The sequence below is a fragment of the Bos taurus genome, chromosome 1 (genome assembly GCF_002263795.3).
Source record: "Bos taurus isolate L1 Dominette 01449 registration number 42190680 breed Hereford chromosome 1, ARS-UCD2.0, whole genome shotgun sequence".
Taxonomy (NCBI): Eukaryota; Metazoa; Chordata; class Mammalia; order Artiodactyla; family Bovidae; genus Bos; species Bos taurus.
Window position 1 is genome coordinate 110,065,980 of NC_037328.1, and position 17,563 is coordinate 110,083,542.

A 17,563-nucleotide genomic window follows, 5' to 3' on the forward strand; every position below is an offset into this window, starting at 1 on the left:
ATTGTACACCTTACATCTCATTCTTCCCACCACACTACTCCACCACACTCACATACTTCATTTAACTGAAAGCTCTAGTTAGAAGAGACTCAGAAATATTCTATTGCTTTGTGTGTAGGCAAAACCTCAGATCAATAAAGGTGGAAAGCCCATGCTATGCACACAAGGGGAGAGAAGTGCCTCTAGATATGACAATCCACTGGGTACCATCAATTAATTTCTGCAGTGCTGGCTTGGAAAAACCCCTAGTGCTGCTGGATCCTTCATTCAGTTGTTCAGGATTTCACTAGCAATATTAATAGCACAGCCAGATTGTGTGTTCACTCAGGCTAGTTATTTTCCTTCTCTTATGGTATTCACTCAGGCTAGTTATTTTCCTTCTCTTATGGTATTTTTCTTTTATCATATTTGGCTTAAATACTATCTTATTCTGCTACATTCCTTCCTCCATCCCTCCCCAAACCTTTTCACTGATGCCTGCCTGATAAAAGGCCCCACATCTGATATTGACCTAAAACTTCCTTGATTCCTTAAAGTGAGTTATTCATTAACTGAACCTAAATTACTGGTTGTTGGGCAAATCTTCTAGTTCTTTCAAACTACGAATCTGCTCAGAGAGGCTTCTGTAAATCTACTGTAGAAATAAGTGAAACTTTGTGCCAGTTGTTAGCAGTAAGCAGAAGTCTGAGAGAGGGAGGAGAAGTTACTCATTTGCTCAATTCAGCATGGTGAGTCCAGGGGAGGGAATCAAGTGTACCTTGGGCTTGACAAGCAGAGCAGGCAAGCGCCGCTGCTACCGACATACAGAGCCGGGCAGGGGCGACTGGCTGCTTCTGAGCATGGCTGTGGCTTCCCCGAGAATTGCTCTTGGGATCAAGCATTTTGCCCTCTATTTCCTATGATGGCCAGAATTTCCTGTGCTAAGAGGTATGGCTGTCTTTTTTCCTGTCCTTTTGTTCAGCAAAAACAAAAGCTAATTAAAGTAAATGTCAGAAGCTGCAGTGAGGCAAAGGGTGGGCTGCGGGATTAGGGCAGAGAAACTTTCAGGGGCTGGCTGATTATGCAGATAAAGCGCATTTGGGAGTTGTGTGTCTAGCCATGTATGCATACTTTTTAGTTATTATGGGGAAAAAAAAGCCACCTCTCTGTGGATTATTAAAACGTGTCTCTAGGCCTCTAGAGCAGAAAACTGTGCTTCTAGACTCACAGAAGGTGCATTTTGTTTTACTCCATCAGAGTTTGGGCTTATTTCTATTTCATATTTTTATTTACCTCAAGAAACATTTTGCAACCAGCAAAGAAACTGATCCTGCCTATGCTTTGCAAAGAAAAGTCAGTAGTATCATTACAGTCACTAGTTTGGACACTCACCATTATTGTTTGCTGTTGCTGTAATTTTTTTCCCTTGATAATTCAGGCACCTTACAAATCATAACTAAATCTGGCCACTTTTTTCTTTTTCAAATACATACTTAAATTGCTGTAGTACTCAACAGCTGGATTCCATGATATTTATGTATGTTTTCAAGTTAAAAACTAGAAAAAAACATACTTAGGGCATTATTTGAATTGGTCATGCAGTTGTTTAATGTATGACATTTAAATGTAAATAGAGATACATTTAACATTGAATTTTCCTTGTAATTTGCAACTCTGGGTATGTTTTCTTGTAAAACAAACCCAGAAAATGGGAATTAAAAATTTTTGGTGAGATTTGTATCAATTCCAGAGCACATATGTCTTACGAAGTCAGAATTTATAAATGAAAATTGATACCCCATGAAACCATTATGACAGATTACAAATTCTTGGTCTAGAAAGTTCATTAGATCTTTCCCTCACTCCTGATGAAGAGAAATGTTTCCTATCTATTAATATGTGTGTTCTCATAAGTTGCAATACATGTTCAAAATTAAGTAAATTTTTTTGAGCTCTTGCCTAAACAGGGCATCAAACCTGTTGTTTGTGTATGCGTATGATAACAAGCCTGCTACACACTTAGACTGTATGAGTTCTAGCAAAAACACCAAGGGCTGAGTCCTTTAGCATCATGTAGAATAACCCAGCCGCAGAGGCTTTCAGTAGGAGTGAAGTATAGCAACATGTCGCAGCATTGGGAGCCCAGAGACGTCCAGGGAACAATAGACATCTTGTGGGAAGGGCTGAAATGTATGCGGCCCATTCCCATGGGAACGCCTGTAACGCTTTCACACTGTGTGAAAAAGATGCTCCTTGAAAAGAATCTTTAATCCTTTCTTTCAAGGGCAAATCTGAGAACTTTATTGAAAGTTTCTAGAACCCAAATGGGTCTAAGTTAGTCAGTGGGTATTTTAAACACAAGTAAATAAAATGATAATTTTTTGATCCCCGAAGCATAATGTAAGTAAATATTGCTATTATAGCATTTTCTGAGGTGACAAAACCGGAGAACATCCTAACCTGGAGTTGGAAGCTAGAAGCTAATTTTTTCAGAATAAACGGGCTTCCTGAGATAGTTATGTTTATTGAAATCCTCCCAAAGTGGCATTCCAATAGTCAGGCCATTGTCTTCTGGTTCGGGTGTGTCATTAGTAGATTCTGCTAAATGAAATCACACTTGAACCAGAACACTTAATAGCCCAACTATTGGGATACCACTCCATGGACTCAGAAAGAGTGTCCACAACTGAGCAACTGAGTGTGCCTGCATGCACACGTGTGCATGCACGCACACACACACACACACACACATGCATAATAGAGTAAACCAGCAATGTCTTATTAGTGCCCATTTGGTGTAGGTCACCTTGAAAAGTCATAAAGAACTTTTCCCTATAGTGCCCTGGAGGGAATAATACACTCCCTCCTCCCTAATAAACATGGAAGTGAGCACTGTGCTTACGTAGAAAGTGCAGGTATTTGGATTACCTGGCCAAAAAAATGTCTGAGATACATTGTATTTCAGTCCCTTTACACCCTGTGAAAAAATTCACTCTCACTGTTTGGCCGTGTTGGGGGTAGGGTCACAGTAAGGCTGTTTCTCCAGAGAGAAATTGTTTCTGAAGAAATCAACAAGGACATTTGTAAGACAGTGCATGAACTACCCCGATTTAAGACTATGAGAGACTACAACTAGGATATAAATAAAACACAAATGGAAAAGATCTAGGCATCTCTAATGCTGTGAATTTAATCTTAGGTAGCAGCAGAGTCATTGTTAGTATTTAAAAGGTATGACATGGGGATGCATTAACAGGAGAATGACCTACAAAAATTATTATATTATTAAAGATATGATTGCTGTCACTATTTGTATGGTTGCTATATGCCAGGTCTGTGTTAAATGCTTTATATAATCTCTTTAAACTCTCAACAACCCACATCACCATTCTCAGGTGTAAATAAGGAACCTGAGGCTCAGGGAGGTTGAGTAGTGTGACCAGGTTTATACTGCAGGTAATGGCATAGCTGAATCCAGGTGTGTTCAGGTTTCCCCCGCCACTCCTCTCTGCTCTTCTTACTGCATTCTCACACTGTGTCCAACTCTGTACCCTAAGCTCATTTAAAACTAAAAGAAAATTGAATAAAAACTAGTGATAAGTACCATGAATAATGAATAGAGGATAAAGAAGAGGGAAGATTAAAGAAATATAATCTATTCCATTAAAAGAGAATAGAATAGAGATACTTCATCAGTATCTATAAGCCAGAAAGCCATCAATGAGAAAATACATCTATTCATGGATGTTTGGGTTCTCTATTTTTATAAACTCTTCAAGGGGACAGTCCTCCAGGTATGGATGGTATAAAAATATGATTGATCACCAAGTGTTTAGGAAGATTTTTGAGGCCATCCTCCTGAAGCATAGGATCTGGTTCAGTGGCAGGTGTGTGGCCACCCTGAGTGCACACCTTTGTGCGTAGTTCTCCTGGGGAGACACCCACAGTGTCCACATCTTGGTGGTCATGCAGGTCACAACTTTTTGTGTACTTTGCCAACAGATAGATGACTTGATGGGATGAACAGACCTACTATAGGAAGCTAGGGGGAGAGAATAATATAGCTTGAAACATACGTTTTTTAAATGAATCATTAACTTTTGAAACAGTAAGAAAGGGTTTCAGTACCTTTTTCTCTTCTGGAGTATCAATAGATGAAACAGGATAAGCATGTTCTGAGAGTTGGACTATAAAGAAAGCACCAAAGAATTGATGCTTTTGAATTGTGTTGTTGGAGAAGACTCTTGAGAGTCCCTTGGACTGCAAGATCAAACCAGTCAATCCTAGAGGAAATCAATCCTGAATATTTGTTGAAAGGACTGATGCTGAAGCTGAAGCTCCAATAATTTGGCCACCTGATTGGAAGAACTGACTCATTGGAAAAGACCCGGATGCTGGGAAAGATAGAAAGCAGGAGAAGGGGACGACAGAGGATGAGATGTTTGGATGGGATCAATGACTGGATGGACATGAGTTTCAGCAAGCTGCAGGAGTCGGTGATGGACAGGGAAGCCTGGCGTGCTGCAGTCCATGGGGTCGCAGAGTCTGACACTACTGAGTGACTGAACTGAACTGAACTGGAGTATTGCCGTAGTGTTTAAAGTATTAATACCAGTCTTATATGTCTGGTCCAAGAACCTTCCAGCAAATAAAATGGGAGAAAAGGGAGTGAGGGTATAGTATACATCTGTGTTGAGTAAGTCTGTTCTGTTTATTAGCAACTTCCTGCATTCTGAAAGTTTCAACAAAGTTAATCTAGAGCCAGAACAAGAGATGACTTCTTTAAGAGCTGTGGCTCATCCTGGACAAACACTCAGCTTTTCAAACTCTGTGTGGGACATCTCAAGGGGCAGGGAAGTGTTAATTAAACTGCCAATTCTACCCACTTCCGGAGGTTGAGAAAGGGCCCCCAGTGGGCACACCATTCACCTGTTTGAGTTCTTACTGAAGCCATGTTCTCTGCATAGCTTTTCTTTCCCTCCATTCTTCTCAGGCAAAGTATAGATTTCCATGAACAGAGGCAGTTTTGTTTTCGCTGTTAAAAACAACTCGGCTTTACCGGAGCGGGCTGTTTCACCCCAGGAAACAGAGCCTTTGACTCAGAGGTAACTCTCCACTGGGTGAGGCGCAGCCTGTCACCTGACCACTCCGGAGCTGCCGGTGGCATATCGGGCTGCATTCCTAGAATTCTTCCGCCCGGCGCCACAATGAACAACTTCAGGTTCACTGAGCTGAGTGGATTCCACTTGCGGTGCCCTCGGACTCCGATGCCCACCCAGCCTCAAAATAGATCGCTGAGTACCCTCAAGGGCCCCTTTGAGGAGTAGCACGCAGGTAAAGCGCGTTGCGGGGGACAGCTGGGATCCCCGGAAATGTGTCCCCCATGGTGCAGAAACATTTCTCTTTGCGGGGTTGTATTTCTCCATACAGAAACCCCATTTGTCAGCCAACACCCGCTTAAGAAATGTAGACCGAATAATGAGAACTCGGGTTTCAGATTAGGGTCTCTTATTAAAGATTAGGGAAAGAATTTAGGAGAGCCAAAGCCGGGGATAAAAAGGAATTTTGTAAGCCAGTTTTTGTAATACAGAAAGTACCAGATTTGGAGCCTGACCTACTTGGATGTGAATCTTGGCTCTGTCACCTGGGGCATGATATTTAACCTCACCAGTCCTGTTTCCTCTTTGGTAATAGTATCTACCTGCAAGGTTGATGGAAGATCTGAGAAGAAAGTGTCCAGCAAAGAACTTGGTACAGAGGAAGTGTCCTAGTGTGTGTATATACACATGCTTCTGTGTGTGTACGGCAGGTGCATACATCCACATACAGAGAGGTCACAGGACTATGACATTCAGAAGAGTAGGAAGTTTCCCAGAAGATGAGGTAAATTTTGATTTGGCTCTAACCCTCTGGGGTGTTGCAAAGAGAGCAGTTAGAAAAGCTACACACCTGAACAAAACACTGACCAGAGCTGCTGAAAGATAAATAACATGCCTTGTTGATTCTTGTCCAGGAAAGGGCAGACTGGATGCAGGCCACTCTTTAGATGAGGATGGATGGGAAGGGAGGCAGCTCAGTAATTATCATATACAGTCATGTATGCACCTGTACTCAGTCCTGAGAGGGCTTTGTCCTGGGAGATCAACTGCTTTCAATCCTGGCTCTGCAACTTACTCAGCAGATCCCCCTGGACTGCTTGTTTTCATCTCTTAACATCAGTTTCTCGTCACATGAAATTGTCCTGAGAATTCAGTGACTCATTATTTGGGAAGCTCTTAGAGTAGTGCCTGACTCATGGTAAACACCCGCTGAACACCAGCTGGTGGTGTCATTCTTTTACAAAGTGCTTTTTTGTGTGTTGTCTGTTTTGATCTTAAAAAAGATAAGATAGATTCCGTGTGCCTTGGACCCATTTTGCGGATGAGAAAACTGAGGCTTGGGAAAGGTAGAGCATGAAGCAAAGGCCCAACAACTATTGAGTAGCTGAGCTAGAACTTCAGTCTGGGTCCCCACACAAGTAGGTGACCCAGTGTGCACTGGGCACACATGCATTGAAGGACACCTCTCCTAAAAGTTTTGGCTAAACACCATTTCCTGCACATAGCCATTTCCTTATTATTTTGCCCTAGGAGATATCGCTCTCCCTCATACTTCCCCAAACTTCCTTTGTAGTCTTAGGGGACTTTTTTCTCGGTCATCCTTATAATGTAGAATGTTTGGTACAAGTCTCCTCTCTCACTCCCTCACCCCTGGATGTGTGAATGTCTTCATGTACAGCTGTGTGTTGAAAATGATGTTGGACATGGCAGACACACAATTGGAAGCATGAGTGTGGGGCTCCACACCAGGTGTCACTGCAGGTGTGAAAAAAAAAAGAAGGAACCCAGATGAACCCTGTGGTTCTCCAGCACGTATTTCTGCTTCTTCTCAGAGCTTCAGCTCTGCTATGTCTGGGGCAGCTGAATCTGCTGCTGGAAGTGCCTGATATTGACCAACGAGCTGACTGGTCAAGATGAAGTAATTTCCATCCAGTGTCTTACTTTCCTGAATATTATTTCACGGAGACACTGTCATTGCACATGTCTGAGGCTGGGGGATAGGGAGAGCAGGGGCAAATCCAGGAAAACATCACCTTAATTTTTCTTGTAGATACTGCAATTCACCCTTTCACATTTACCAGGGTGCAAAGGACTTTGTGGGCTTCCCAGGTGGTGTTAGAGGTAAAGAACCCACCCACCAATGTAGGTGATGTGAGAGACACTGGTTTGATCCGGGTCAGGAAGAACCCCTGGAGGAGAGCATCGCAACCCGCTCCAGTACCCTTGCCTGGAGAATCCTGTGAACAGAAGAGCGTGGTGGGCTACGGTCCATACAGTCGCAAAGAATGAGACATGACCAAAGCGACTTAGCACAGCCCAGCACAAAATACTTTGTAGGAGCCTCATTCTCTGCTCACACCAGCCCCTGAAATCTTCCCACTGCTCTTGTTCTTTTCTCATCCTCGAAGCCCCTCTTCCTTGTCACATTTCTGCTCTTTGATTGCCCTAAATCCCAGGGTATATATGGACAAGGATGCAGGGTCAGTGTAGGAGGGAAGAGGAATTCATTTTCTTGCTTTATGACTCTACCCATATCTTTATCCTTAAATGTTAACAATGCTCTCTATTCCTAAGAGTTGCCTCACATGGAGCCTTACGTGTCATCATCAGTCCAGGGTGGTTATAAACTGGAAGCCTAGCTCTGGAGTCTGGGTCCAAATCCCAACTCTCCAGTCTCCTAGCTCTGTATCTTGGACAAGTTATTTAATGCCTTGAGTTCCTCATCTATGGGCTTCCTTTGTGGCTCAGCTGGTAAAGAATCTGCCTACAATGCTGGAGACCTGGGTTTGATCCCTGGGTTGGGAAGATTCCTTAGAGAAGGGAAAGGCTACCCACCCCAGTATTCTGGTCTGGAGAATTCCATGGACTGTATAGTCCATGGGGTCACAAAGAGTCAGACACGACTGAGCGACTTTTATATACATGCATACATACCTCATCTATAAAATAGGAATGACATATCCTCATAGCATTGTTATGAGGATTAAATGAATTAGTGTTTACAAAGTATCGAGGGCCTGGCATATAGACAAATATATCTAAATATTGGGCCTCATTTTAGAAAAGTGACACTCTATACTTTCTATGGAGAAGGGAAGAGCAACCCATTCCAGTATTCTTGCCTGGGAAATCCCATGGACAGCGAAGCCTGGTGGGTTACAGTCCATGGGGTTGCAAAAGAGTCAGACACAACTTAGCAGCTAAACAACAACAATACTTCCTAAATTTTTCTGAAGCTGGTAGATAGTGCAAAATTTGCATGTACACAATACTATCCTTGAAATCTCTTCAGTGGCCTATGAGTTGCACCATTTGGAATACTACTGATAGTTTCTTTGTTAAGTGCCCGATGAAGGATTTGGCTTGCATTTAGAGATATGGAAGGTATGTATCTTTAAACTTGAAAACTGCATTCAGCACCAAGAAATGCTGTCTCAGTGATAGCTCAGGGGAAGGTCTGAGACACCCAAGGGAGCAGCAGACACTCCTTTTCACGCTTGTTCTGGGGACCACATTCAGCCTGAAATGCTGGGCAGAACTGCCTGCTGCTTATGTTACATAAATCACTCTCAGCTCTCACTCTCTGAACACGTGGTGGCATTTTTAAGTTACCTGTATGTATGAGGTGGCTCCATTCTCATGTAAAGTGCAGGAGAGCCCACTGACCTGAGATCAGAACAGTACTGCCACAGCTACCAGGGGTCTTGAAGAAGTCTTAAACTTCCCTGGCTCTGAAATGGTTGCTCAGGTCTCCGCTAGTGCAAATGATCTGTGGTTTTATGAAGCCCAGAAGGAAGCTGATGAGAATAATCAGTTATTTATTTGGTACCATTACCTTAATCTCTGTGGGCTGTTAACTGAGTAGAGACTACAGTGGGACTTTATTATTTCAACTGTGGGGACAGAGGGAGGGTTGCCAGATCCCCAGACCCTTCCTTTTCAGCCTTCATTGCAATATTCTCACCTTCAAGCTCTGTGTTCAAGTTCATGCTCATGTTCTGTAGAGATTTATCTCGTGTCACACTCCCAGGCAGAATTCTTTATTTCACTGCCATTCGTTTAGAGAGTACATAAGAACTGAGGATTGAGATCACCTTCTGGGTTGAGGTTCAGGAAGTTTCTGTTATCAATATAGCACTGAAGCCCAGCCAATAAAGTTAAGTTAGGCATCAGTTTCCACATCCAGGAAACAGGTATTGGGTCTAAAAGGTGTTTCCTGTGTTCTCTTTTCCTTTCATTGCCCTTTTCTGTTTGGTTTCCAGCAGAATCTATTTGAGGAAATCTGGCAAGTATTGGGCATATTTGTTGCTGGTCCACTTGTTTCCTTGTGGCAGGAAGAGAAGGAAAAGGATATAGAAAGGAGAAAAGTAGGTTCTTAAAAAGCTGCTCTTAAAGGATCAAATTAAATTCTGGAAAAATAGAATCATCTTTGACATGGCTTTTTGAGACAAAATAAGAAAAGAGTTCTTTTGAAGGTCATCAAGCCAAAATCTGTTGTTCCATGCACATTTCCAAATGTTTTTTTCTTTTCCTCTCTCTCTTCTGGGCACCAAGTTCACATTCTGAGCTCATGACATTCAACTAATGGCTGTCTTGTGTCATTTGTTTCTCTTGCAGAGAGTGTCAAAAAAAAAACCCTCAAAGTCTGGAGAAGAATGACCTTTAGAGGTATATGAAATCTATGGCCTGCCACATGTTTTGGTCTCACTAACCTCTGCTGACTGAGATGCATGGCCCTGGGCCTGCAGGCAGTCCACTGATCATCAAACCTCTCAGCATGCATCAACTCTTCAGACTGGTCTTGGGACAAAAAGACCTTTCGCGAGCTGGAGACCTCTTCTCCTTAGAGGACTCTGAGATTGAAGACAGCCTGACAGAAGCTTTGGAGCAAATCAAAATCATTAGCTCATCTTCAGTAAGTCAACTAGCTTATAGACTAGATCCCTGAAACAATCTATTCTGGAGCTAAATGATTGTATATTTTCTGGGGGAAAAGATCTTTGCAGAGGAAAGAGGAAGGACCACTCAGGTTGGTCTCTCTTAACTCTGCCCTGTGGTTTAGTTGGCATCTAAGAAATAACACCAGGGAAGTCTTTGACTTGAGGGGGAGGGGGCAGTCAGACTACCTTTTGTCCATCCATGGAGACCAGAACTCTGGAAATTGCAGGCCAGAGTGGAATTTTCAAAGGAAAAAAAAAAAAAAAAGGATTGTCTAAAGGTTGTTTCTGTATCCTTGAGATGACACAGAGATGAGAGGGAGCAAATCTGAGGAAAAGCAGACCCACAAAGCTGCACAAGAGCATCAGTAAACAATGCAGGGTGTTGGGTGGGAGCTGAATAATGAAAGAAGGCAAGATGACACCTCCTGCCATGTAGGCAACAGGAGACAAGGATAACCATCACTCTACTGCCAGAAGTGACAGTTGCCCAGGGCTTAATAATGCTGATTCTGTTTACTTTCATATAACCTCCATTTTTTTAAACCTTCTCCTTGCTCTTTTTTCTATACTCCCCCCATTTAATTCAACTCACCCATTATTAGACCCCAGTCATGATCAGACAAATTTAAAATCTCCATCAACCCTCCCATTCTTTCACTTCTCGTCAATGTCAGGATTATGTATCCTGAAAGCATGTTTCAAAGAGACTGGATGCAGAGTGCCCAAGGTGGCTTGATGTTGACCTTCTTGGTTGTGCTTAGAGATTGGTCCCATTTCAAAGGCCAAGACCACCTAGTGTCCCCTCCCATCCTCTCAGCTTAACAGCTTTTCCCAACACTTGGCACAAACATGTGCCAGGCAAAGGAAAGAGACTGGACTTGAGCCATAAAATACTGAATAGCAAATATGTACATATTTCAGAGATAACAGCTTTCTTCCATGTCATAATGAAAAGATGTTTTAAAAGGCATAACAGCAACCAGTGCAGCTTCCTCCTCAAATCTGTCAGCGTGTTCTCTTTTTGGCTGCCATTAACATGCCAAGTCCCCCCAGGGACCAGTGAAGTCATTGCCTAAACAGTCTTCTTTTTTCAGGTAACATCTTTGACAGCAATTATGTGTCCAGAAAATTAATCAACTTAGTCTGACTCAAAAAAAATAACAAAGCATTTCTCTGGTACATTTCCACTTTCTGAGTAGGATGTGCATGCTATTTTCAGCAACCCCTTCCGTCACATTCCTCTGGAAATAAATTGGCTGACTATACTACTGATTTCATCTAATAGAAAATATGTATATGCATGTGTATACACATACCTATCTGTATCTGTATTTCCCTGAAGCCTATTTCCACTAGAGGTCACTAGTGTCAGCGATTTCTTTTGTTTCTTCATGAGTTGCTTTGTCTCACAGATGACAAATTCAGAATTTTAGGACTGGTGAGTTCTATTATGTGTCCCCACTTTTAACCATTAAGGCTAGTACCTCCTTTGTCTTCAGGAGCATTGTTCATCCTTTAAGCCCTCCACTCAGCATCCCAACCAGACCAGTAGGTCTGGAGAGCTAGCAGTTCTCCTGCGATCCTCATTTACTAACTTCTGTCACACCCTGTTTCTTCCATTCTCTGTCTGTACCAAGTGGCACCGTTGGTAAAGAATCCACCTGCTAATGCAGGAGACACAGGTTTGATCCTGAATTGGATCTCCTAGAGTAGGAAATGGCAACCCAGTCCAGTATTATTGCCTGAAAAATCCCATGGACAGAGAAGTCTCGTGGGCTATAGTCCATGCAGTTGCAAAGAGTCAGACACAAACTGAGCACACACAGACACACACACAATTGTGGCAAAGAGTAGATAAGTGGCAGGAAGAAAAGAATCAATTTTTTAAAGAGAGTTTTGATCATGCAGATCAATCCAGTTTTTAAATGCAGGGATCATGTTGATCAATCCAGTTTTTAAGTTGCTCATCGATTCTACTTACAAATATGTCACTGTTAGCATTCCTTCCCTCCTCCATTCCTTTAAAAGCCAGGTCAAGTTCCATTGTTCCTGAAACAATTTCTAGTGTGTCTAGTTCTTAGTGATTGCTTCTTTCCAAAAAGACTCAATTACCCTTTTGCATTATAGTCCGTTCTTATAGAAAGTCATCTATTCATACATCCTCAAGTGCGATCTCTATATGGGGGAATCCCAGATCTATGTTTCAGCCTTCGGATCTCTTGCTAAACTTCAAGCTCATACTAATTGATATCCATCACATCAAATTCAATATATCTAAATTAGAAGTTATCACCTTTCTTCCATTTATACTACCTTTTTTACGAGATCTCCAGGTTTGAAACGTGGAGTCATTCTTAACTTCTTTCTCTCACTCTCTCCTTTCTCTGCCTTTGGCCTTGCCTTTCTCTAGTTCAATCTACTAACAATTACCAGCTTAAATTTCCCAAGCCAGATTTTGTTACATGTCTTTCCATTGTTCATGCCCTTTCCATGATGTCTCAGTGACTGTGATATTCAGTGACTAATACCAGCAATTAGAGCCTTGAACCACAGTACCTACTCTGTGGTTTCTTCTTGTAGCTGCATCCCATCCTTCCCTTATAACCAAGACCCACTAAATATTCCTTCTTAGACCTTTACTAATGACCTTGCATCTCAGTAATCAGTTCCACCTCTCAGTTCAGTTCAGTCGCTCAGTTGTGTCCAACTCTTTGGCGACTGCATGGACTGCAGCACGCCAGGCCTCTCTGTCCATCATCAACTCCCAGAGTTTACTCAAACTCATGTCCATTGAATCAGTGATGCCATCCAACCATCTCATCCTCTGTTGTCCCCTTCTTCTCCCACCTTCATTCTTTCCCAGCAATAGGGTCTTTTCAAATGAATCAGTTCTTCGCACCAGTTCCTCTTTATAAACATAAAACTGAAAGGGACCTTCTAAACTGTCTTTTCCAACTTCCTTCCAGCACAGAAATCCCTTCTTTAGGATTCTTGACAACCAGATGGCCTCTCCTTCTATGCAATGATGAGAACATGCTATGTTTCTGACTTTTTTTTCCTGCTCCTCCATTTTCCTTTAGTAAATTGTCCCTTTCCATTGCATGAACCCTTCCTTGATGGGGTCTTGGATCAAGGTTCTCTACCTTGCCCTCTGCCAGGGAATGGGGAAAGCAGGAGTGAGGAACACCTGACCCAAGATATGCCAATCAGATTTTCTTTCCCAGTGATTCTAGGAAAGAAATTAGCAAAGGGTGAGTTATTATGATGATGGTATTCCAAAGAGACAGTCCTCACTTTCTACCCTTCTGTGACTATAGCTGCCTCAGTCATTGCCTTTCTAAGGCTAAGTACTACAAATTCCCCTTGAGATCTGTCAGCCACCTCTTATATTTTAACTATTTTATTTATTTTGCTTCAGTTATCCAGGTTTTTTCTGCTGTTTATCATCAAAGAATCCTAACAACGAGATAGCTTGTTCTACTGTTGGAAGGTGAAATTGTTAGTGTGTTCTTCCTTTTAGTCTAATAAAATCTCTCTCTTTATAAATATTTTCTGTCCATTATCCTTTAGTCTGGTGTCTGCCCTTAACAATCAAGAGAATTAAACTTCTGTTGCTACAAGAAGAACTTTAAACATATGCAGGTAGGTATCAAGTCTCACCTCTGGCTTCTATCTTCCCAGTTGACTATCCTTACTGTCCTTATATTTTCCCCTGACAAAGGAAGGCTCTGTAGCAGAGAAAAGTTACACCAGTCTCTGGTCTGAAAACACAATTTTGTCAGTACATGAGAAATGCTATTTAAATCATGCTGTCAGAAATATAAAATAGAATGCTGACTTAGTGATTTATAATGAAAAGTATAACTCACGTCCATCAGAATTCTTGTGTGTTCCATGCTGTTCTCGCTAAGTCTGTTTACTCAGTCTGTCTCTGTTACTGACTAGGCTTTTTCCTCCTGTATTTTAACCCATATTTTAGCCCTACCTCCCTGAGATTGTATGTAACTCAACTGTAAAGTCACCCATGTACAGGTTGTGCCTTGGGTTAGCCTTCAGGGTTGTTTGTCTAATCCTCACAGGGCAACCTCTTCCAGATTCTTGGAGACTGCCTCATTGTAGCTCCCAAAGATTGTCTACATTCTCAGCATTCTGAGTACCCTCTCCTGGAATCTTTTATATTTATTATTGTAATTTATCATTGCCTACTACTTGAACCAATTGTTTGAAATAGTTGCTCATACTAGTCAGATATTTTGTTTCTAAAGCTTCTTTTCAATAGTAGCATGGTGCAGTTGGCCACATTTATCCTGTGATATGCCAAGAACCTCAGGTTGAATCAAGACTTGAAATTAGATAACTTGAAAAAATGTTAAGTATATTATGTCACATTTTAAACCATTGAAATAATATTCTTATCTCATTTTAGAATAGCTATACCTTTGAAAAAACTATGATTCTGGGAATTTCCTGGTTGTCCAGTGGTTAGGACTCTACTTTCACTGTCAAGGGTCCAGGTTTGATCCCTACTCAGGGAACTAGGATCCAACATGGTGAGTAATGTGGCCAAATTAAAGAAAAAAAACAAACAAACATGATTCTGTCCAGTACATTAGTTACCATCCCCAGCTTTGTATAATCTAGACGTTTAGCAAGCAAGCCTTTAGTCCTTCCCCCAAAGTCACTCACAAAAGAATCAAAATCACTAGATTCTGATCTGCAGTCCATGCATCAGTTACTCCAAAACAGAGCTGGAAAATATTTTATCTTTAGGCTTGCTTTGAGAAAATGACTTATTCAGAATTCTAAGTTCCCAAACATGCCTTTAAGTTTTATCTTTTCATTTCAAGTCCTTTCTGGAATCAGTTCAGTTCAGTTGCTCAGTTGTGTCCGACTCTTTGCGACCCCAAGAATCGCAGCATGAGAGGCCTCCCTGGCCATCACCAACTCCCGGAGTTCACCCAAACTGATGTGCATCGAACGGTGATGCCATCCAGCCATCTCATCCTCTGTCGTCCCCTTCTCCTCCTGCCCCCAATCCCTCCCAGCATCATAGTCTTTTCCAGTCAGTCAACTCTTCACATGAGGTGGCCAAAGTATTGGAGTTTCAGCTTTAGCATCAGTCCTTCCAATGAACACCCAGAACTGGTATCCTTTAGAATGGACTGGTTGGATCTCCTTGCAGTCCAAGGGACTCTCAAGAGTCTTCTCCAACACCACAGTTCAAAAGCATCAATTCTTCGGTGCTCAGCTTTCTTCACAGTCCAACTCTCACATCCATACATGACCACTGGAAAAACCATAGCCTTGACTAGGCAGACCTTTGTTGGCAAAGTAATGTCTCTGCTTTTCAATATGCTGTCTAGGTTGGTCATAACTTTCCTTCCAAGGAGTAAGCGTCTTTTAATTTCATGGCTGCAGTCACCATCTGCAGTGATTTTGGAGCCCAGAAAAATAAAGTCTGATACTGTTTCCACTGATTCCCCATCTATTTCCCAGGAAGTGATGGGACCGGATGCCATGATCTTCGTTTTCTGAATGTTGAGCTTTAAGCCAATTTTTTCACTCTCCTCTTTCACTTTCATCAAGAGGCTTTTTAGTTCCTCATCACTTTCTGCCATAGGGGTGGTGTCATCTGCATATCTGAGGTTATTGACATTTCTCGTGGCAATCTTGATTCCAGCTTGTGCTTCTTCCAGTCCAGTGTTTCTCATGATGTACTCTGCATAGAAGTTAAATAAGCAGGGTGACAATATACAGCCTTGATGTACTCCTTTTCCTATTTGGAACCAGTCTGTTGTTCCATGTCCAGTTCTCACTGTTGCTTCCTGACCTGCATATAGGTTTCTCAAAAGCAGGTCAGGTGGTCTGGTATTCCCATCTCTTTCATAATTTTCCACAGTTTATTGTGATCCACACAGCCAAAGGCTTTGGCATAGTCAATAAAGCAGAAATAGATGTTTTTCTGGAACTCTCTTGCTTTTTCCATGATCCAGTGGATGTTGGCAATTTGATCTCCGGTTCCTCTGCGTTTCCTAAAACAAGCTTGAACATCTGGAAGTTCACGGTTCACATATTGCTGAAGCCTGGCTTGGAGAATTTTGAGCATTACTTTACTAGCGTGTGAGATGAGTGCAATTGCGTGGTAGTTTGAGCATTCTTTGGCATTGCCTTCTTTGGGATTGGAATGAAAACTGACTTTTTCCAGTCCTGTGGCCACTGCTGAGTTTTCCAAATTTGCTGGCATATTGAGTGCAGCAGTTTCACAGCATCATCTTTCAGGATTTGAAATAGCTCAACTGGAATTCCATCACCTCCTCTAGCTTTGTTTGTAGTGATGCTTTCTAAGGCCCACTTGACTTCACATTCCAAGATGTCTGGCTCTAGGTCAGTAATCACACCATCATGATTATCTGGGTCATGAAGATCTTTTTTGTACAGTTCTTCTGTGTATTCTTGCCACCTCTTCTTAATATCTTCTGCTTCTGTTAGATCCACACGATTTCTGTCCCTTATCGAGCCCATCTTTGCATGAAATATTCCCTTGGTATCTCTAATTTTCTTGAAGAGATCTCTAGTCTTTCCCATTCTGTTGTTTTCCTCTATTTCTTTGCATTGATCACTGAGGAAGGCTTTCTTATGTCTCCTTGCTATTCTTTGGAACTCTGCATTCAAATGGGAATATATTTCCTTTTCTCCTTTGCTTTTCACTTCTCTTCTTTTCACAGCTATTTGTAAGGCCTCCCCAGACAGCCATTTTGCTTTTTTGCATTTCTTTTCCATGGGGATGGTCTTGATCCCTGTCTCCTGTACAATGTCATGAACCTCCGTCCATAGTTCATCAGCAACTCTGTCTATCAGATCTAGTCCCTTAAATCTATTTCTCACTTCCACTGTATAATCATAAGGGATTTGATTTAGGTCATACATGAATGGTCTAGTGGTTTCCCCTACTTTCTTCAATTTAAGTCTGAATTTGGCAATAAGGAGTGCATGATCTGAGCCACAGTCAGCTCCCGGTCTTGTTTTTGCTAACTGTATAGAGCTTCTCCATTTTTGGTTGCAAAGAATATAATCAGTCTGATTTTGGTGTTGACCATCTGGTGATGTCCATGTGTAGAGTCTTCTCTTGTGTTGTTGGAAGAGGGTGTTTGCTATGACCAGTGTGTTCTCTTGGCAAAACTCTATTAGCCTTTGCCCTGCTTCATTCCATACTCCAAGGCCAAATTTGCCTGTTACCCCAGGTGTTTCTTGACTTCCTACTTTTTCATTCCAGTCCCCTATAATGAAAAGGACATCTTTTTTGGATATTAGTTCTAAAAGGTCTTGTAGGTCTTCATAGAACCATTCAACATCGGCTTCTTCAGTGTTACTGGTTGGGGCATAAGTTTGGATCACGGTGATATTGAATGGTTTGCCTTGGAAACAAACAGAGATCATTCTGTCGTTTTTGAGATTGCATCCAAGTACAGCATTTCAGACTCTTTTGTTGACCATGATGGCTACTCCATTTCTTCTAAGGGATTCCTGCCCACAGTAGTAGATATA

At 41.9% G+C, this 17,563-nt stretch overlaps 1 protein-coding gene across 5 annotated transcripts in view; it reads left to right on the forward strand.

Annotated features, from left to right (window-relative positions):
• The first annotated feature begins 598 nt into the window (after nucleotides 1-598).
• The window catches only part of VEPH1 (ventricular zone expressed PH domain containing 1), a 276,866-nt gene continuing 259,901 nt past the window's right edge, over nucleotides 599-17,563 (forward strand). For 2 of the 5 annotated variants that reach the window (XM_010801452.4, XM_059888798.1), the window contains exons 1-2: nucleotides 5,164-5,313; nucleotides 9,696-9,993. In XM_010801452.4, the coding sequence (XP_010799754.2) occupies nucleotides 9,805-9,993 (189 nt within the window). In that variant the 5' untranslated portion in view covers nucleotides 5,164-5,313; nucleotides 9,696-9,804. Of the gene's footprint in view, nucleotides 729-749; nucleotides 928-5,163; nucleotides 5,314-9,695; nucleotides 9,994-17,563 lie in introns of those variants that run through there. The other 3 variants (XM_059888800.1, XM_010801453.4, XM_005201776.5) reach the window with 3 other exon arrangements.